The sequence below is a fragment of the Amblyomma americanum genome, chromosome 1 (genome assembly GCF_052857255.1).
Source record: "Amblyomma americanum isolate KBUSLIRL-KWMA chromosome 1, ASM5285725v1, whole genome shotgun sequence".
Taxonomy (NCBI): Eukaryota; Metazoa; Arthropoda; class Arachnida; order Ixodida; family Ixodidae; genus Amblyomma; species Amblyomma americanum.
This window is the reverse complement of record NC_135497.1, coordinates 289,552,889-289,576,044: the sequence shown is the minus strand read 5'-3', so window position 1 is coordinate 289,576,044 and position 23,156 is coordinate 289,552,889. Positions and strand designations below refer to the sequence as shown.

At 42.2% G+C, this 23,156-nt stretch overlaps 1 protein-coding gene across 1 annotated transcript; it reads left to right on the top strand.

The window, feature by feature from the left end:
• The first annotated feature begins 4,298 nt into the window (after positions 1 to 4,298).
• Positions 4,299 to 21,412, top strand: LOC144118760 (uncharacterized). The gene is made up of 7 exons (XM_077651594.1): positions 4,299 to 4,321; positions 6,851 to 7,074; positions 7,433 to 7,531; positions 9,456 to 9,521; positions 18,344 to 18,439; positions 19,364 to 19,477; positions 21,384 to 21,412. The coding sequence occupies exons 1-7, from the start codon at positions 4,299 to 4,301 to the stop codon at positions 21,410 to 21,412; spliced, it is 651 nt and encodes a 216-aa protein (XP_077507720.1).
• The last annotated feature ends 1,744 nt before the right edge of the window (positions 21,413 to 23,156 follow it).

The following is a 23,156-nucleotide window of genomic DNA, read 5'->3' as shown; positions in this document are numbered from 1 at the left end:
AGTAACGTGAGGCGCTGCACCATCTGCCTGAAGATAGCACTGCGCGGAGTACCTCAGCGCAACGGGTCTTCAATCCTTCTTTTAACTTTCTATCTCCCGCATTCCTTCCCTTTTTTTCAACTTATACCTCATGGCACACTTTTCGAATAAAAAAAAGAAGATATAGGAGTTCATGTATTCAATAACGGTGCGTTGTGACCCAAAACTTACTCCAGCTCGAAAAGGAAAGCATTTATTGTGGAGTCCCACTTCCTCATGGCAGTAAAGCGAACGGTGGTAGTGGTTTCATTTTCGCATACTTTCGCGAAAGGGGATTTTTTGCAAAATGTTTAGCTACGTCCTTGTCAGTAACAATGAATGCGTAGTTGCAGAGGAGTGGCCTCAGGAAAAGAACCTATTCATGAGCTTAAGCCTGTGCTCGTTGCTGCCATCGCTCTTGCACTTAGCAATTAACTGTGAAGCACAAATAGCTGGGACAGCGTGCTCTAGTAATGTAGCGAGAGGCTTTTGCCAGGTCTCATCTTCTTGCGGGGTGCGGTCAGCAAAAGCTCTTATTGTGTCGAGAACGAAGACAAGTTGATCTGACGTGTAGAGCAGCCCATCTCGGTCTTGGCTGCGGGTGAACTGAAAGAGTGGCTGGTTGCTAACCTGCTTCGTACACAAAGTAAGGCAGTTCTCGCATTCTATATGCCCGCCGACAACTCGTGCAATGTAACCGCCCACATAAGCGGTAGCCGAGTTCTGAAGCGATGGCAGGTGCTGTGGCAAAATTGTGGTAGTAAGCCTCTGAAGCACCAATCTTTCTCTCAACAGCCTCGGCGCTGTTTGCACAGTCGACGCCAGGGGAAGCTTTGGAGCCGAAGTAAAAGTTGGTTGCGCATAAGAGAGGAGATCAGCGGGTATGAGCCTTGACATCGAAGCACATTAATATTGGATGCTGAATTAGACGCCGCGATCATGGTCTTCAGGATCTAAAAGCCGTCCAGCACAATGATGGAAGCTTGCATGCATCTTGGCGGCTAGGCTTTTGCAATGTTGCGTAACACTGTAGAGACCACAGGTAGCGACTGCTGCTCTAGTTGCGCGAAAGCCGGCGAAAGTAGTTGTTGACCTTAGACCTTACAAAAGATGGCATTTTTATTCACCTTGACGACACGCACGCGGGGGTGGACCACCGGTACGTCGGTTCTAATGCAAGTGGAGCATGGAGTGAAAAGGAAGAACGTTTGAATGAAAAAAAAATGTAACGGTAGTTGAGGCGGCGGGAAGCTGCGGAGGTAGCGGAGGCGCCACGGGCGAGCAAGCCCGAGGCGGCAAGCTTGAACCATGAAATTGGTTGGTTTTTTTGGGGAAAGGAAATGGCGCAGTATCTGTCTCATATATCTTTGGACACCTGAACCGCGCCGTCTTTGGACACCTGAACCGCGCCGTAAGGGAAGGGATAAAGGAGGGAGTGAAAGAAGAAAGGAAGAATAGGTGCCGTAGTGGAGGGCTCCGGAATAATTTCGACCACCTGGGGATCTTTAACGTGCACTGACATCGCACAGCACACGGGCGCCTTAGCGTTTTTCCTCCATAAAAACGCAGCCGCCGCGGTCGGGTTCGAACCCGGGAACTCTGGATCAGTAGTCGAGCGCCCTAACCACTGAGCCACCGCGGCGGGGCTGAACCATGAAACGCTTGAACTAGGTTTTAGCACTGAAAAATCGTTTTTAAATGCAAAACCTTGCGATCGTTTTCATTCAGCATCTGGAAATGCCGCTGTTAGTGCACAACAAAATTTCCCAATGCCTCAAAAATATCGCAAAATTATCCGATTCCCCCACTCCTTACCCATGTGTGCGTTTTGCATCAGCAATGCACCCTGGGCAATCCCCCGCCGTTCAATCCCCATTCAGTCTGAGGACATCATCATCATCATCACCACCACCACCATCATCATCATCATCATTATATGCTTGCCACGCGTTCTGCCGCCCGTTATATCAGTCTCTACTCCCACCAAGTCTGGTATAATGATTCGTTACATCTATTAAATGATAGGCGGCCTACTGTTTCGTTTATGCCGCTCGAGACTGTGTTACATTTGTGAATGAGGCACGATTCACAGCTCTCGCGGTCATAATGTGTTTTGAACCCCGATTGGAGTGCAATAGTTGGAAAGTTATCGAATAGGTGTCCAAGGTTGTTGATGTGTTTTTAAAGTGGGAGATTTGGCTGTGTGATCTGTGGTTGATGATGTTAATTCTGAACAGTGTGACTGTTTTCCATGCACTGAGCTTTACAGGTGCCACATTCCAGGAGGCAGACAACATTAGCGCTGTCGCATGAGAAGTTACATTTAATTTGAAATGAGGAGGATGACGCTGTGCTTTTAGCACTAGCAGTTGTCATCATCGAACAGAGTTTGCACCTAGGTTTATTGCATGGCGCAGATCCTCTGAAACTATATATATAATCACCTTGGTTTCGGTGACTGTTGGTTTCCTTCACACACACACACACACACACACACACACACACACACACACACACACACACACACACACACACACACACACACACACACACACACACACACACACACACACACACACACACACACACACACACACACACACACACACACACACACACACACACACACACACACACACACACACACACACACACACACACACACACACACACACACACACACACACACACACACACACACACACACACACACACACACACACACACACACACACACACACACACACACACACACACACACACACACACACACACACACACACACACACACACACACACACACACACACACACACACACACACACACACACACACACACACACACACACACACACACACACACACACACACACACACACACACACACACACACACACACACACACACACACACACACACACACACACACACACACACACACACACACACACACACACACACACACACACACACACACACACACACACACACACACACACACACACACACACACACACACACACACACACACACACACACACACACACACACACACACACACACACACACACACACACACACACACACACACACACACACACACACACACACACACACACACACACACACACACACACACACACACACACACACACACACACACACACACACACACACACACACACACACACACACACACACACACACACACACACACACACACACACACACACACACACACACACACACACACACACACACACACACACACACACACACACACACACACACACACACACACACACACACACACACACACACACACACACACACACACACACACACACACACACACACACACACACACACACACACACACACACACACACACACACACACACACACACACACACACACACACACACACACACACACACACACACACACACACACACACACACACACACACACACACACACACACACACACACACACACAGCGAGCGGTGAAGAACGCGATTTTTTGAACGGCGAAGAACGCGTTGATTTTGCTCTGACCCATCGCGATGGCTCAGTGGTTAGGGCGCGCGGCTACACATCCGGAGTACCCGTGTTCGAACCCCACTGCGGCGGTAGCGTTTCGATGGCGAAACGCAAAGGCGCCCGTGTGCTGTGCGATGTCAGTGCACGTTAAATATTCACAGGAGGTTGAAATTATTTAGGATCCCTCCAATACGACACCGCTTCCTTCCCTCAGTCCCTCCTTTATTCATTCCCTTATGGCGCGGTTCTGACTTTATGGGTCCAGATGTACGCCGAGATGTTACACAGACACTGCGCCATTTTCTTCCCCCCAAAACCATTTTCATCTTCCGCCATATTTGTTTACGTTTTTTGTATTGTTGCCTGACCTGATTCTTGTATTGCTTTTAGGTGAAGAAAAAAGAATGCCTTCGAGTCTCTTCAGAGCAGTTAAGTATAATTTTATACAGATTACACTCATACGCCTGTTTGTGCGTACTGTTACTCCTGTCTGAAAAAAAAAGCCAGGTGTAAAAAAATAGGGGGGGCGGGGGGGAGAAGCACCGTGGCGCCACCTGTCAACCAACGCGGGCGCTTAAGAAGAAAAGCGCGCGCTTCCCTTGCTTCCCTCGACACCAGCCGGCCGTGCGCTGTGTTAGCTCTCTGTGCGTAAGTGCGGTGCACGAGACAGCACGCGGTCGCTTGATTTCTGCTATTTCAGTCGCCTGTTGGCCACCGCACGCTCATCTCTGCCCGACGATGGAGCGCCGTGGAAGAAATGGGTAAGTGTTATTAAGAGCAGGCTATTATATACATGTTGTTCGCCACTCCTTGTGCACTATTTCAGCGTGTGAATGGTTATTACCTGAAAGTAGTATATAGCATGTGTACTACGGAGAATAAATTCTCTTTATGGTTTATGGCGGTTTAACATTCCAAAGCGACTCCGGCTATGAGGGATGCCGTAGCGAAAATTTCGAAACCACGTGCCACTGACATCGCGCGGTGCACAGGCCTCTAGCATATCGCCTCCATCGAAATTCGACCGCCGCGGCCGGAATCGAACTCGCGTCTTTCGGGTCAGCAGCCGAAATCTAGCACTGTTACCGAATTCCGTTGGGCGATGCCTTTCGCTCCCGCCGCTGTGGATCAGCGGTTAAGGCTCTCGTCTACTAAGCCGGAGTGCCCAGGTTCGAGCCCGACCGCGGCGGCAGCGTTTCGATGGAGGCGAAACGCAAAAGGCGCCCGTGTGCTGTGCGACGTCGGTGCACGTTTTAAGATTCCAATGTGGCCGAAATTTACCCGGAGACCTCCACTACGGCACCTCTTTCTTCTTTTGTTCTCTCAGTTCCTCCAACTGTTTTCTCATTTTTGCTTGTCCTTGAAGAGCCTCCGCGTGCACGTAACCAACCAGAAAAATCATTAAATCGAACTGGAACCAGCTGGAAAAGTCAGCAACATAACTGGTTCCAACAGATTCAGTTAGATTCCACTTAGAACCAATATAGTTTTTAAGCTAGGCAATATCTTATTTTGCAGCTATGTTACAAACTGTTACCTGCAAACCTGTATATTTGGCTGTGGTGCCATGCCATTCACTGCCGAACAGTATGCTTTGGAGGCTAGTTTTGACCATTATTCTCGGTTTAAACCACACAAACATAGCACCACGAAAGACTTGTTCAAAACCCAAATGATTGTCAGTGCTCATTAGATCTTTTGTCTTGTTTCCATCTTTTGAATGTTATACAGTTTAAAGCAATGTATTGCTAAGTTGTGTTGTTTCGTACAAAATCATTTTTCGAAGTTTAATCGCCTTGCTGAGATTTGTAGGATATGCACTGTCAAAATTGGGGTATCGAATCCTCGTCCGTAATACATTCACTGGAGGCTAAACACCTCCTCTAATGCTGCTGTTACTTGTTCTATGCCTGCCTAATCCACCCGACTTAAGGGATTTTTTTTCTCTGTGAATGCAGAAAACACATTGCGGATGCCTGTGCTCTCCATCTCTACTACCTTTGTTCTTTGCATTGTGTTGCCACAATGGAGCAGCAAATAGCCCATCACTTTTGTACTCTCTACATAGCTGTCATTCTTCCCCAGTATTTTTTCTTTGCATTGAATTCATTTTGTTACCCATGAGAAAATGGACTTTGTTCTCCTGGATTACACATTCAACCTCTCTCCATTTATTCATATGATTTCTTCCTTTGTTCTTCCTAGATAGCATTCTGTGCTCTCCTCAATTTATTCCTCAGTCTATTTTGGCCTTATAGGTCACAATGCTTACCCAGTTGTTAGTGGTAATATTTTCATATTGGGTATATCGATAAGCTGCTGGCCTAAAGTTAAGTGTGCCTGCTGAATGAGCGGCAATAATTCTGTGCAAGTTTTTGTGCTCCTGCACCAGAAGTGCTTGGTCGGGAGGAGGAGGAGAGACTTTAATGAATACAGAAGAGGTCTGCTTGGTTGATAGCCTAGCATGCTACTCCAGGTGAGGGTGAAAGAAGCGAAGAAGAGGGTGAAAAATAGAGAAAATGTGAAAGGTCTCTGTCAGCTGGTGCCGCTATGCAGAGTGGCACGGGGCAGAACTTGGAGGAGGGGGGGGGGGTCTGTTACTTTTGCCCCTGATGGTACTTTCTGGTCACTTCCAACACCTTATGCTTAGACTTCCTCTATCATTGCAGTGATCAATGCTTTACGCACTGTATGAATTAGTACGGAATTCCTTTGTAACTTATGCTATATTAAATTGCTAATGACATTGATATTTTTTACCTGTATAACTTACTTTTGATTTCTGACTATGCCTGACTTCTTTTTTGCTGCCTATGCACTTTATTGCTAGTGTATTCCTCATGTGCTCTGTATGTTTCATATGTCATGCTTATTAATTTGGCAGTTCTGCTATTTCTGTCGCATCTTTGGAACTCAAGACTTAAAGTGCTGTGGTGTATCATAACCACACCCTTTGCTTCCTGGAAGGGCTTGTCAGCATCCTGCCTGTGTACCTTGCCCCCTATTTATCTTGCACACTCTTGTCATTTTATATCAGCAAAATGTTACATATCATCTGTATGGTAGTCATTTTACTGGTTGAAATTGAAGTATCTTTGAATCGGCAAAATTCTTAACTCCTGTTTTCTCCGGTGTGCCACTGACTCGTATATTTGCGTATTTATTCTAGACTTCCTTTTTCTGCTCCTTTTCTAATCCAGTAAATAATAAACACTATTACAGATAGTGTTTATTAATTACATATTTCATGGTCTGCATGCTTCTTAAATTGTCTGCATTTTTCATTTCAGAAAAAGGAGCCGAAAGGAAAGATCACCTTTCTGTGTAGTGGCTTTTGTTGATGAAGGCGACTCGGTGGCTGCAGTGCCCACTAAATGGCTGTCGAGGTCGAAAGATACCTGCATGTGGCCACCGAAGGGCTTCGGCTCCTACTCTGTAAAACAACTAGTGCGGAGACTTGCCAAACCAACCGACGAGTGGAGGGTCTGCCCGTGCAGGGTATTGGTGTATGCAGGCAAGGACATCACTGATACTCATTACGTGTTATTGTTTTCTAATTTATGTGATGGCTGTATACTTTGCAATCAATTTCAAAATAGGTACTGACCAGTTATAATTTAACTCTGCCTACTTGAGATTAAAATTGTAAGCATGGCGTGAATGCATATTAAGGCATGTTGATTTGCCCAATGTGTAATAAAACTTCATTGACAGGTTTTGCCATCTGATAAGGTCTGATACTTTGAGTTGTTTAGAGCAAAGAAGCAACATGAACTTTGAATTAAGTGAAGATATCATATTAATTACACTTACAATGTATTGAGCCTCTTTGTTTGTTTGCCTAACTCTTTCATTTCAATCCTCCTTATTAGATACATATGGGGAAGCCCGTCAAAAAGCTGCAATTGCAGAGCAAACGTCTCATCTTGATTCATCGGAAGAAAGTGAAGATGAGGCAGTAAAAGGGCATGGTGAGAGAACGGTTTTCTTTTAATACAGCCCTTTCTATACAAGCCAGAGAGGACATTTTGGTCATATTTCAGGACCATGCAGTGGTTAACAGGCACCGCTTTGAAATGATGCAAAAGACATCAGTAAACAAGTCACTACCTAAAATTTGCCTGTGCTTGACAAATAATTTATAACCAAATTTTTTTTCATATAGTTTGGGTTTCAATTTCAGAAGTCTAATGGCAGTTGCGAAGTCAAACAAGTATGAGATTATGTGGTGCAAACAAAGACTGCAATATCATAGCTCTTTGTTCACTTGCGGTCATTCTAGCTTCTGGTGTTAGCAAAGATGTGGTGCAAACTGAAATAATGAAACAGCAATTATATTGTTGTTTTTGTGTGCCTTGTGCAACATCTACTCATTATGGGGCAACCACTGTTTGGCTACTAGGGCCACAGCCTAAAATATGGAACAAACTGAACCATAATTTTTTGCTGAGCACGGAGGAATTCAACTTGGTGATCCATGTTTACGATACGTTATATGTCATTCGAAAGCAAATGCACATAATGAAACATTTTGTCAGCACACAAGATGTTGCTAAACTGGGCATGTTCAAGGAATTGCACGCTCATGCGCAATTCCTTGATGTGATATCTTAATAGAAACTGAATTTTTAATTTTGTAGCTGTTTGCTAAATTCCTTCCATCTCATCAAAATAGTGAAGTTTTGGCATTTCTGAAACTGAGTGTGCACCTTTCATTGCTTCAGTATTCCAGAACTTGTCAATTGTAGGAGAAACTAAATTTTGGGCTATGCATTCCAGGTGAGTAGTGACCTTTGAGTGCAATAGCTTCTAACTGGACATTATAAGGACAATTTGAAGTTTGCCTGCATTGATAGATTACTGTGTTCTAATGAAGAAACAAATTTTTTTATGAAATGAAGCTTTTATAAATGAAAAAGGGGAAAAGAAATGAATCAAATACAGGTGGTACCATAGCTGGTCACTTTTGTGAAACTGCTGTGTCAAAACAGTTAATCATGCACTGACCACTGAGGCTGGAATAAACCACTGTTCACTCCCAGATGATGATCACCAAGTTTTGTGATTGATGTTATGAGTCGGAATTGATAAGCTTAAAAACTTATAAAACTACTCTGCTATAAATGCATTCTTTTTGGCTAGATAAACATCAGCATAGCATGAATGAGCCACGTAATCAATGTTTATTTAGCACAAAATTTGAATGGGGTTGTCGTCAGTGTCTCAGCAACTACAGAACTTTTCCGGGCGAAAGAGCTATCCTTATTGAAAAGACAGTTTATGTCCAATCATGCCAAAATGATCTCAAACTCAAGTGCTTAATCCTTGATTTGTGGGAGGAAAGTGAGCCATGCTGGTGCTGTAGATTAGTTTACTATTTCTGTTATCAGGAAGAAAGGAAGTCAGGCAGCTAAAATATGGACAGGTTCTATCACTTTACCTGGATATTTTTCAAAAGGGAACAGAAATCTGGTAATCTGCACAGGGAAGAACCAAGCAGTCAGATAGAACAGGCACTTTGTGTCTGGTCCTTGAAAAGCTAAAAATGCTTGTGAGCATTAACCTGTGTTATAATCTGTGCGTGCAAAAATTTCATTTCAAACATGAAGGGCGAAAGTTCAAAACGGAAAGGTCCTGAACTGTTGTATGTTACATGTGTGTGGCATAGTAAGACAATTACTCAGTAATCAAACGAACTCATTTTGCAGATGTTAGAATTTAACTTTTGGCCCACATGGCAGATTGGTAATAGGTTTGCCAGAGGGTTTTTGCAATTAAGATTTGTGTGCTGTGGAGTCAAAAGCCCTTAGTCACTGAACAGCTGAGATTTTAAGTGCAACTGCAAGTGCTGTTATCTGAGCAACGCAATACTCTTCCGCCTATCTTCTGTTGCAGATGGGGTACTTGCAATGCCTACACTTCATTCAGGTAAACATGTGGACTACCACCATCTCAACTCAGGTGAATGTGACAGACTCATATCTTGCCCAAAACGCAGTGCTGTAAATATTCAAAGCAAGACCAAAGTACCTTTTTCAAATTTTCTGAGACATCCACTTTAAGTGTGAAGTCATAACAACTGCAATATGAAGTCGTTAGACACACTCTGGGTGTCATAAGGCACCGAATGAGCTCCAACAAAATTTTTGCAGCAGCTCAAGACAGTACAGGTTAGATAGAAAGATAGATAAGTTTTATTTTCCATCAACGATGGGGGAAGAAGTGGCTAAAAGCTGCAACCGCGGCTTTACTGGTCCTCGCCCACCTACATAAAAACAATATGTGACACTAGAGAGCAATAACATACAAGAGAGAGCATCATAGACACAGCATTTAACATGGGAACGTGCAGTTTGAATAGTGGCTTATAAGTACGAACAAAATGTGAAGCTCATTAAACATGAAAAACTAAAAATTGTTTACATGGTAATGTACGTACAATGGAGAGAGGGAGATATAGTATGAAAAAAAATCAGTCAGTAGTGGGGATTAAGGTATCAAAATTTTCAAAACCATGGAAAGTGGTGAAACAGCATACATCTCTTGCGCATTTAAAATTACCGTGCAGTCGTATTCAAACACAGTGTGCAAATGAGGAGTGTGTTAATACATTCTAAGCACATACAGCACTCACCCTCCCCCGTCCCAAGAACAAAAAGAAAAGAACAATGCCAAAATGAGATGTCATTTCATGAATTGTAGAGTGCTATATCCAGTAGCATATGATACGGGTATTATTGAAGAAAAAATTTCTTAAGCTGCCTAGTATTCAACTCTAAAATGTCGGTATTATTAGATAAATAGGAACTTAAAAGGGTGGGAATGCAGTGGTTTAGTGTTTGTGTCGCGTAGTTTGTTCTGCAGAAATCAACTTTCCAGATTTCGGGTTTACGTGTGAAATGACCTGACGAAATTTTAGCAGTTAATTTCCATAAATTTGTGAGGATGTTAAAGTTTTGCTTCCTTTCTCTGATTAGTGCCAGACATAGATTGTAATTGTACATAACTTTCACATGTAATAGCCCAAGGTTTTGAAACAATGGCTGTACATTGGAGTCATATTGAATACATGTAATAATTCTAACCGCCTTTCTCTGTAATCTACTGAGTTTCTTCATATTGGTCACTGTGTTTGTACCCCACACGAGTATGCAATAACTTAATTAAGACAGAAAAAGTGAGTTACATAAGAGTGTCATAATATTCTTGGGTAGGAAATACTTGTTTCGGTACAGAATGCCAACTACTGATGAAAGTTTTGATGATATGTAGTCAGTGTGCCGGTCCCAGGACATTTTTTCCGTAAAAAAGACACCTAGCATCTTAAATTCACACACAATTGCAACCTCCGAACCATAATCTTAAGTTTTAACTCTGACGAAACCATCCTTGTTTTCGCGAAAAACAATTGCTTTTGTTTTGGAATCGTTTATTATTAAACCATTCTGCTTTGTCCATTCACCTACTTTGATAATACAGAGTTTCCAATGCTAAAGAGTTCTGTACAATTTTGCGAAACACAAAAAATGCTGGTGTCATCGGCGTAGATAACAAACTTAGCTTGCGAGTCCACATTGACAATGTTGTTTAAGTAGATATTGAATAAAAATGGCCCTAAAATACTTCCCTGCGGAACCCCCGAGTGTGTACAAGTTAAATCTGAAGAGTACTCGTTAATCTGAACATATTGGACGCGATGTGAAAGGTATGATTTAATTTGCTCTAACGGTAATCCACGAACACCATAGTTTTTTTAATTTTACAAGAAGGAGATTGCGGTTCAGATAACCAAAAGCCTTTGTAAAATCTAGAAATATACGTAGTACATATTTCTTACTATCTATATTTGTTAAAATGTATTCTTTTTGGAACAGCAAAGCAAGTTGTGTAGATCTGAATTTTCTAAAACAATACTGGGCATCGGTTATACTGTTTGCTTTTCCAAAAAAATGATTCAAAGCGCACAAGCATAAGTTTTTTATAACCCTTTGAAAAAAACAGGAAGAATCGATACTGGGCGATCGTTATTAAGATTATTATGGTCACCTTTCTTATAGATAGCCCTTACTTTTGCTGTTTGCATGCTCTTGGGAAAGACTCCAGATGGGTTATGCACAAAAAAAAAAAGAACTTAATCTTAAGTTGCGCATGGCCAAGGATTTCTTTTTTCGTGTCCACCTGCGCGATCTGTTAAGAACTAACCCCCGAAAATTTTGGTCATCCATCTTACCACGTGACACTTCATCCACTTCGTTCAGATTAGATAATGACGTCATCAGTGAGCCTGCTGTAATATCTGATGCTTTCAACAAATATTTTAACTCGGTGTTCGTTCCGGATAACAACGTCATTCCGCCATTCACTAATATAATTTCTTCTCCAGCAATCAGTGATGCTGTCATAAGCACTGATGGCATTCTAAATCTTGTATTAAACCTCGACGTTAAGAAATGTACCGGCCCAGATGGAATACATAATGCGTTCCTGGTTCGTTACTCCATGTGGTCTTCGAAATATCTGACCATCATATTCAACAAGTCCTTATCATCCGCTACAGTTCCTTCTTCTTGGAAATTAGCCAAAGTGCTCCCTCTTTTCAAATCTGGTGATAGACAGTGCTTGTCGAACTACAGACCGATTTCATTGACATCACAGTCATGCAAAATGTTGGAACACATCATTCATAAACACATCATGCTTTTTCTTGAATCCAATAATTTGCTATCTAACTTTCAGCATGGGTTTAGGTGCGGTTTTAGTACGGTAACACAATTAACAGAATTTGCTCATGATATATTACATAACCTCGATGTCGGTAACCAAGTTGATGCCATTTTTATAGACTTCTCGAAAGCATTCGATACTGTTCTACATTCCAAGCTTCTTGCTAAACTAAATGCTATACTAAACAATCCTCACTTGGTTGATTGGATTTCTAGCTTTCTCTCATCTCGTTCCCAGTTCGTATCCTATAATTCTTCTCATTCTACTGCTGTTGATGTAACGTCAGGTGTGCCTCAAGGCTCCGTCCTTGGACCACTACTCTTTTTAATATATATAAATGACTTGCCGCATAACATTTCTTCTAACATTCGTCTTTACGCTGATGGCTGCGTTTTATACGAAGTAATTAATGGCCTAATGATCATCGTCACCTCCAAGAGTCATTTGCTATGTTTTGTAGTTGGTGTAGTACCTGGCAAATGAGAATTAATTTCGACAAAACCGTCCTCATGTCTTTTTGTAACAAATCTTCCGTTTCCCATTTTAGTTACTCTTTCAATGGCCGTGTGGTGGATAGGGTGTCGCAGTACAAATATCTTGGTGTCATATTCACGCATAACATGTCTTGGTCTAAACACATTGATTACGTATGTAATAAAGCACTAAAAAAACTAGGTTATCTACGACGCACGCTACCCAATTCACCAAAAGACACAAAGCTACTGTTGTATAAATCTCTAATCCGCCCTGTTCTTGATTACGCAGCTGTAGTGTGGAACCCGTACAAGCAATTCGAAATTAACATGTTAGAAGCAGTCCAGAAGAAAGCTGTGCGTTTTATATGTCATCGTTGTGATCGCGATTTCTCACCCTCTTCTACACATCTCTCATTGAATTTAACCACGCTGTCTGTCCGTCGCCACACTGAATCATTAAAATTCTTACATTGTATCGTCAATTCCTCAGTAAGGCTGTCAGCTAACCACTACATTAACTTTGCACCATTATCATCTACAAGAAGTCATCACGAGCTTAATTTGATACCGTATTTTGCGCATGCTAATTTGTTCAAATTCAGTTTTTTTCCCCGTTCAATAGAAGCCTGGAATTCTCTACCCGGGTCCATTCGTTCTTGTCCATTTCAAAACTTTGTAACTGCCGTTGAAGACGCATAATAGCTGTGTATTCTTACCCTGTCGTTAACAGTTCCTTTCTTGTTTGATATTTCATTTGTGATTTTAACTTTTTGTAGTGCTCACTTTGTACATTTTGCTGCATTTTGTTTCCTTGCATTTTTGTGTTTTCCCACTCCTGCCATAGCGCATATAATTGCGCTGCAGTATGTATAAATAAATAAATAAATAAATAAATAAATAAAATTAAATGTGTGTTAGGACAGCTGCTGTAACATCGGGAACATATTTTACCGGCTTAATTTACACGTCGTTGACATCACAGCTGGCGGAATTTTTTAACTGCATAATTGTTAAATACACACTTCACTGTCGGTAACAGCACTGAGGAAAACACTATAGGGGTTTTCATTACTGAGCGGGTTTGCATGATTAGATAATGTTGGTACCGAGAAATTTGCGGAGTGTTCATCAAAAGCATCCGCCAGAGCGGAACGAGATACTAGCTGATCATTTATTTTCAGCTCACTTATTGGGTCAGACGTAGATAAACGGCTCAAAGCCTCATTTAGTTTCCGCCAAGTAGACTTGCAATCACGCTTGACCGTGCTGAAAGAATTTTCAAGATAGTCACTTTTAGCTTTCCTGATTTCCTTATTAAGGCTGCTTTTATATTTCTTAAATTCCTTCAGCTTAGTCATTTCTCGAGTCTTAATAAACTTGTGAAACATGTCTTTCTTGACTATACTAATTGTGGCCAGTAGATAATCATTTATCCAAGGTTTCCTGATTTTTCTAGACACGCTAATAGTTCGGAAAGAAAAATGTTTTCTGTAAAGATTAGTAAATTTATGAGGGAATAAGCAGAATTAGATATTAGGGTCTTCTGATTCTTGTTCATCTGACCAGTCTGTTTTCTTTATATCATAACGAAATTGGTCTAACTGGGATGGCAAAATTGGCTGGTAGGTAACTGCGATTTACTGGTTTTTCTTTATCTAAAGGTTTCACACAGACAAAAATAGGAAGGTGATCACTAAGATCGCATGCAAGGACTCCCGATTTAACTTTATGGGCTGCATATTTGGTTAGAAATTGGTCAAGCAATGATTAGGGTCTTCTGATTCTTGTTCATCTGACCAGTCTGTTTTCTTTATATCATAACGAAATTGGTCTAACTGGGATGGCAAAATTGGCTGGTAGGTAACTGCGATTTACTGGTTTTTCTTTATCTAAAGGTTTCACACAGACAAAAATAGGAAGGTGATCACTAAGATCGCATGCAAGGACTCCCGATTTAACTTTATGGGCTGCATATTTGGTTAGAAATTGGTCAAGCAATGTTGACGAACTGGACGTAACACGTGTTGGAAGATATATGGTATTGGTAATGTTTTGTGATTCAAGCAACAGCTTAAATTCATTAACAGGACCTGAGGTTGTACTAAGCGTATTTACATTAAAATCACCTCCGCAAATAAGCCCAAGACAGCACTCATAAATGTATGTGAAAAGAGACTCAAGAAAATTAAAGAAAATTGATAAGTTTCCTTCAGGGGGTCTGCACAGCACTACAAGCACCAACTTGTTCCAACGTAAAGATAAAACCTAGAAATCTGTTGCTGATTTCCTGAAAGCTGGGAGGAATTCATATTTTACATCTTTCTTTATCAGCATAGCAACACCACCTCCTCTACCGTTGCTTCGACTAAGATTACATGTCTGATATCCCGGCATACTAAGTGCATCATTATCATCGTGATACCATGTTTCACTCAACATGAGTACACTGAACTGGGTCTTAATGTTGCAGAAGAACTTGCTTTGGGGCTAGTTGGTTCATGATTGAAGTTCTGAAAGGCGCAAAAGACACACACACAGGAAAAAAGGGGGATGACACAAAGAGCGCCTACTCAGTTGGTAGTAGGCGCTCTTTGTGTCATCTCCCTTTTTTCCTGTGTGTGTGTCTTTTGCGCCTTTCAGAACATCAGTCTTAATCTTATTTAACAGAACCTCTAGCGAAGGGCTTTTATTCCGAGCAGATTGCATATTAGCGTGAAATGCATTGAAGGAAGACTGAAAGTAGCCGCCAACATAGTTGTCAAAATCATTTGGAGATACATAGTGTTGTCTGTCCATGACATTGTTTGGGGAAAACAATGAAAAACAATCAAATAAGCTAATTAGGACTGCTGGTCGCAATCCTATCCAGTTCGTTCATTGCTTGGATTCGCCATGCACGCTCTCTGCCCCTGCACCGAACAAAAATCCTAGCATTCCTGTGCCACACATATTGAAAGTCATGTTCTTTAGCCAATTTCTTTACTTCAAAAACTAAGTCCCTAGAGTGCTTTGTTAAATTTTCTTGAATGTACACTTGCGATGGAAGGGTACTTAGGCCATGCCTCTTCTCGAACCATTCTTCACACATATCTTGTCGGGCAAAGCGAAGGATAATGCCAGGGATTTTGCCGGGCTTGGAAGGAAGGCGATGAATGGCGACAACTTCATGTTGGGCTAATTCTGGAACAGCTATCGTCTTAGCGAGAGCATTGACTTTACCAAGCAAATCTTCCTTTTCAGTTTGTGCAATTCGTTGAAACTCCAAGTCTCCAAGTTCAGTTTACGGTTCCTCCATTCAAGGTCATTTAATTGTTCCTGCATATTTTGAACTTCAGTTACTTCCCGTTGCTCAAGCCTTTGTACCTTGGTCTTAATTTCCTTGATTTCTGTCTCATGATGTGCAATGTCAGCAAGAATCTTGTTCTATTTATCAGACATCAGCTGCACAGCTTGCTCAATGTTTTCAATGGTGTCCTTCAGGCTGAGAAGCGTTGCAAGTTTTCATGTATATCTACAAGAACAAGGCCAATCTGAGGCATTTCATCTGCCGATTTCTCTAGCACAGCAACCTCCGAAGCACTAAGTTTCTTCGGTCCACTTCGTGATCGTCCTGCTCAGCATGTCTGGTATCACCATGACTTTTTTGTTGTTTCCCCCATGGAATTGAACTGGCTTTCACGAACACGAGAGCATTTCCCTAAGTGATATGCATAATTGCAGTCACTACACATCAAGTAAGAATCATCCATGTCTACTTCTGTTGTACATATCAAGCATATCATTTCATCACCCATGCCTACAACACAGTTTCCGGCATCAACAGGGAACACACGAAGTAAAACTTGCCAAAATGGCAAACGAAAAATGACACTGACCTGCAAAAAGTAAGAACAACGTTTAGTAAAGGTCGTGTTGTAGCATTTTTTCTGCAGTTTTTGCTCCCCAGAACAGTTACGTTGCATGCGAAGTGGCTGAAGGATGTTCTAGTTTCCAACTGAACATTCCTTTACTTGGGCCCCAGGTTTCCTATTTCGGTCACATTTCCCGTGCAACAGTTTGTAATTCTTGTGGGTATTTCTCGCATTACTTTCTAATTTGTCATTAACCCTTGCTGTTTTCTGGGATGGATTGATGAAGGTCAAAGTGCAGGAATTTGCCATGTACTACTATTTCTGCGTTCCAGTTTTCTTTCTCGTTCCTCGCCTTGCATTCTACTTTGAGAGGTGACCCATGAGAAAAGTTCACCTTCATCACAGAAGGCTGTTTGTCCAGTGCATATAGGGACCCCCCCATTTCCCCCTGGCAGTACGCAGCGGTCATGTTTCGATGGAGGCCAAATGCAAGATGCTCATGTACTGTGCGATGTCTGTGCACTAAAGAACCCCAGGTGGTCGAAATTACCTGGAGCCCTCCACTACATTGTTCCTTACAACTCGAGTCACTTTGGGACGTTGAAGCCCTCAAAATAAACAAACAGAATGGAATAGATTTTAATTTATTTTTCTGCAGGTATCCAAGTGGCTGTGTTGAGGTGGATGGTAATGAGTAATTATTCCTCGATTGAAGAACGGGCTAAACGAAAGTTGTTGAGAGCTTGATTTTATGCTTTCTTTGATCAGATTGTATTTCTTAATAGCAGCAATGGAAATAAACATGTGAGGGGTCCCTGTGCAGTCATTTGACTTAAGGGCCATTGTCTGTGCACTTTACATGTTCATTTCATGCTGTGACCAATCAGTCCTGATTTCTAAAAAAAATAAAGGTGACTAGCACGAACTTATACCTTGCCTGCATAATTCAGGCTAGCAAAAGGCCAAACCCCACCCTGCTAAAATCCCAACTACGGGATTGCAGTATCAATAAATAAAATAATAAAATAAATAATAAGAAAGAAAGCAGTGATGCGAATGGTGTTGGGGGGGTGGGGTGGTGGTTAGGAGCAGTAGATGGGAGGACATTGGCACTAAGGGTAAAGGTTGCTACAGTCGCATTGCTAGGCTATGCTGTGACAGTCAATGGCTCAGACCACAGAATCAACTTCAACAAAACCAGCATCCTCGGAACCGAAACAAATTGTCAAAACAGGCTCTTGCTCGAATCTTGGCAGATTCAAAGAACCCCGAACAACATCAACCGCACAAAGGGGAACCTCGCCCCAGTATATGCACAGGGACATTGCTCTGTAGCTCTAAGAAGAAAAGTCGCCATTGACCCTCACTGCACAGCCCGGCAATGTGACTAATAGCCTTAACAATTAGTGCAAACATCCTCCCCCAGGCCCCCTTCGCCAGCACCTTTCGCATCACCTCTTTCCTTCTTTCTGCCTTCTGCTCCACTCCATGCATACTTAAAAGATGCTAGCCACCACCCCCCGTCACCCCTGAAGGAGCAGAGGTTGCTTTGAAACTTTCGGTTTTAAATTAAGTTTTTGGTTGAAGATGTGTCAGCTTATTATAAGTTGTCAGACCCAACCAGACAGGCAATTCTGTTGAAATGTTTAGTTTTCAGTATCATTTTAACTGTTTGTCACTATGACACTCATGTGACACTCATGTGTCATGTCATTGCATATTGCATTAACAGCTTGCAACAGTGATGTAGAATCTACCCCACAAGACACTGTGAGCCACAATGCTGCCCTTGACTGTGCCGGCTCCAGCTCTTGGAATCTGGATTCAGGTAAGCTGACAGCTGAATGGAATTTTTAATGTATGCCTTAGAACACTGTGGGAGTATGGACTGTTTTTGGGCTTCTGTGCTGACTTGCAGCATTTCTTGAAATACTGATTCTATGCAAAGAAAATATGTTTACTCAGAGTCTCGAGAGCCGTTTCCTATATAAATATCAGTTGCATAGGATCTGCATTTATGTTGCAAGAGTTTTTCAATATCATGCGGGGCTAGTGATGAATGAGAAAACATTCTGGTTTTGTACATAATGAAAAAAATATTAAGCTTATTTCTAAAGGCTTTGCACTGTGTGCCCGAGTGGGCCAGGCTGAAACTAAAATGAAACCATGAATGCAAAACGATGTGTACACTAATTAGAAAAATAATTAAAACCCCTTTGTATTTTCAAAGTCATGAATGCACACTGAAGTGTGCAAGAATTAGAAAGGAAACCTTGTTAGTCACTGCCTTTCCATAGTTGGGTTATATGTGAATAGAGAAATAATATTAAATTGAGGTATTACGGTAAAAAATACTGAGTACATTGAGTACAATAGTGTGTGTGCCATGGACCTAGTTGCCAGTCCTTGTTGGATGGCCTTCTAAAATTGCACAGCATTGTAAGGAAGCTATTGCAAGCTGCTGGGGAGGTTGTGTGCAAAAGGGAGCAGTACAGTAGTATATGGCAGATGCATCTGCTGCCTGAAGTAGGAGATAGAGCCCTGAAAATTGATTTTGTGACAAACCACTTTATTTGATGTTTTAGAAAAATACTGCAGGTGTAATGTGGCAGCTGGCACTGCAGTAATGTTATGATATTGTGGTCACCCCATGTATCCTTGGTAGGCTTCAAGGTGCCACGTGCACAGCATTAAATGTGCTGCTTCTCAACACGCATGCTACAGTGTCTCATATTTTCACACATCCCTGCAGCTCCTCACCACCACGCAGATGAACATGCTCCAGATGGCATTCCCATTATCAGGACTCGCACTCCGATGGGAGCCTCTGGCTTTCTCTCTTCGCAGCATGCACTTGGAGTTGAAGGTCAGTGCAGTGGATGGAATAATGTTGTTTTATTTTTTTGTAGGAATATTTGTGATTATTAGTCATTGTTACAGTGGACTCTCGTTAATGTAAACTTGTTTAATTCAAACTGATGCTTTATACCTGTCAACAGCAAGTGTTTAAAAGTTCTTGATTATTTAGAACTCTGCAGAACTGGCAAAATGTGTTTCAATATCAAGAGTGAACTGCGTAAGGTTTTTTTTTCTGGCTTGCAACATTTCTTAAACGTACCTACCAAAGCATGATTGTCTGCCCAGTGGGCCTGATGATGGCATATGTCTTGATGAATGCTACAGATGATCAGAAAATAATCTTGGTTTGCTGTTGACATTCTTGTGTAATTTGGAATAAGCTAATGAAGTGAATTCTCTTCTCATGGCATCTTCTGATACTACCATCACACGAAACATATTGCACTCAATGGGAATCAGCCAGTGCCACATGGCAACTACCAGTGTCTGCTGACATACACTCAATGGGAATACACCAAGATAATGGCCATTGAAGGCAGCCTTGCACTCGCTATGCTTAAAAAACAAGAAAAAGCTCGGTGATGTGAACTCAAAGGAGCGGAAAATGGTTCTAATCAGTATGCACTAGAATGTGTTCTCATCATGCCCTACCACATGAGTGGAACCCAAAGTAGCCACACCTGGGCTCGTTATTGCCAACTGGGCACTGTTACAGTCAAATGCATGGGACCACAATATTATTTCGACAGTAATATTAGGTGATGATGACGACATGCAGTGCATAGCGCAAGAGTGTGTTGCATTTTAACACGAGGCCTGATCGGCTGCAGTAATGGCATAGCACTCTTATGCACAGGCCAGCGAAACTGACCTGTTCGCGCTGCCACGGGTTCGAAACCCAGTTGTGGCAATATTATCTTACTTATTTATTCAAGGTCAGGCTTCAGCGATCAAACGGCTTTTGCAAGTTTGGTTGTGAAATAGAGCTTTCAATCTAAAAACTGCAATGTAATGGCCGCTTTTTCATTCGTGGACATTTTGCCTGTTGAGACAGGCTGGCATTTGTTGGCAGTGAATCAGAATGATTAAGCAATGATTATGTCGCAGTTCTTTTCATGCATCGTATGACCTGTACACACCTTTGGCGTCACAGCTATCATTTGTCTGTTGAAACTGAATCACCATGAGAGAGAAATTTGATTATAAAATATTTAGCGGTTGTAGGTGAATACTTCCTGGTAATCCATGTATGCTAATGCCTTATGCATCATTTCAAAGAATAAAACACGTAGATGGCTATACTATTTAATATTGTGGAGCATGTTTAGCGAAGTAAGTAGATTGAATGATCAACAAGCCTTTATTGTGAGCTTGTTCATTTGTACTTCCAAGGTTTAGAAAAAAATGGTTTAGTAATGGGTGAAGAAAAAAAAACTGGAAAAGCACATTTGCATTACAGTAAATTTAATTGGTGGAAAACTGAGAAATGGTCACTGCTGTTGATATCAAAACTGCAGTTGCCACTATTTTCTACAGATGTCATGCTTCATTGTGCACAGTGCCAGGAACTTCCAAGCAAAATTCTTCAATATGGTCAGAGTCTGTGTTGCTTAATTCTTTCACGTTGAAATGCGGCACTTTTGGCTGCTGCTCATGTACGGTGCTGTTGTCCAAGGCACAGGGAGCACAGTTGAATAGTATCATTTTCTGTTAATGTGCTGGTAGCAGCTATACCCACACCTGGCAATGTAGTCTGTGAAATGCACACTTTAAAGAAAGAAGTTCTCATCAGTGTACTCATCACCAGCAACTAGCAAACAGTGCTTTGACTGCATCACAGCTGTGTTACTGACTAAACCCGCAGCACCAAAAGGGTTGACAATTGCAGTGTTGCCATAATGTCCCATTTGTAGGCCAGGATGGACACTACATTGAGGAATGACCCTTCATAAGTTCTGCCATATTCATTGCACTAGCATATTTTCTATGATTTGCTTTTTATGCTTTATCTTGTTTAATGTTAGTGCAGTTTAAGGACAGCGCAGTGAGCTATGGAAAGAAAAATGATAGGTGTAACGTTAAGAGACCGGAAGCGGGAAGAGTGGGTGAGGGAACAAACATAGATTAGTGACATCCTATACTCCGTTTCATACATCAGGTGCAACGCTGTGAAAGGTACGGAAGTAGTCCGCATAGGAAAATAAAGGGAGACGTGTTACTCCACACTTCTGTGGCCGAGTGGTCTGAGTCTGGAGAAAGTGACAGCGTGTCGTCAGCAATAAGAGGGCATTTAAGCTCATGACAAATGTGTAATGTAGTAAGCCTGCAGGCAAAGCATTCACTATATATGTTTCGCTCACAACAAGGAACGCACTACTTTTTAGTTGCGGCTGCAGGCAGTGCTAAGAAGAACGCTAGCTTTGACAGCATTGCACCTGATTTATGAAATTGCCTATAGTCAAAATCAAGAGGAAGAAACGGGCTTGGGCAGGGCACACAATATGAAGGAAAGCTAACGGCTGGTCTTTAAGGGTAACTGAGTGGATTCCTATGGAAGACAAACATAGCAGGGGGCGGCAGAAAGTGAGGTGGCCAGATGAGATTAGGAAGTTTGCGGGATACGTTGGGCACAGCTGGCAAAGGACAGGGTTGATTGGAGAGACATGGGCAGGCCTTTGCCGTGCAGAGGTTGCAGTCATATTGATGATGACGATACTGATGCAGAATTGCACACACAGGGAACCATGCATGATAAACGTATGCATGATAAACCTGCTTGCGTCGGCACCCTAACAGCATGATGCCATTGCAGTATTTGTTATGATGCTGAGACATCCTGTCATACTGTCAACCAAGTGTCAAATTCTGGTGTTTCAGCTGTGTTGAACTTAGTTTTATTACTATTTGTGTACACTTGCCCAGGGTACCTTTTGTGCAGTAACTGATGTGAGAGTGTTATTTCTGCTTTTTGTTTATTTAGAGATTTTGATTCGCTGCCGGTGGCTCAGTGTGTTATGGTGCTCTGCTGCTGACCCGAAAAACACGGGTTTGATCCCGGCCGCGGGAGTAGAATTTTGATGTAGGTGAAATGCTAGAGGTCCGTGTACTGTGCAATGTCAGTGCACACTAAATAACCCCATGCAGTCGAATTATCCAGAGCGCTCCTCTACAGCGTCCCTCATGGCCGGAGTCGCTTTGCGACATCAAACCCCACAAACTAACAAACCAACCAGAAATTTTGAGCTGCTGGCAAAATGCGAGGCAAGGTGATTTCCCTGCGGTGAATGAACAGTGGTTTTTGAGGGATTAACATCCCAAAGCAACTCAGGCCATGAGGGACGCTGTAGTGAAGGGCTCAGGAGATTTCGGCTACCTGGGGTTAAAATGCACTGAGTCACTGACATCACATGGTATACAGGCCTCTAGAATATCGCCTCCATCGAAATTCTACTGCTGTGGCCGGGATCGAACCCGTGTTTTTCGGGTCAACAGCAGAGTGTCGTAACCACTGAGCCACCGCTGTCGTCCTTGTGAGTAAACTGAAGGGTTCAATAATTGTCAACATTTCAGGTGCAGGCCAGGAAGGCATTTCGCCTGAGCAGCAACGTGAGTAGACCAATTTATATTTTAATGAATTTTACATGTAAAATGAGAGTAAGAAGAGCTCACTGAAAGCATTTGTTATT

Coding starts and splice junctions, on each gene's coding strand:
- LOC144118760 (XM_077651594.1), top strand. CDS start 4,299: ATGGAGCGCCGTGGAAGAAATGG. Junction 7,532..9,455: donor TGAGGCAGTAAAAGGGCATG/GTGAGAGAACGG, acceptor CTTCTGTTGCAG/ATGGGGTACTTGCAATGCCT. Junction 18,440..19,363: donor CTCTTGGAATCTGGATTCAG/GTAAGCTGACAG, acceptor ACATCCCTGCAG/CTCCTCACCACCACGCAGAT.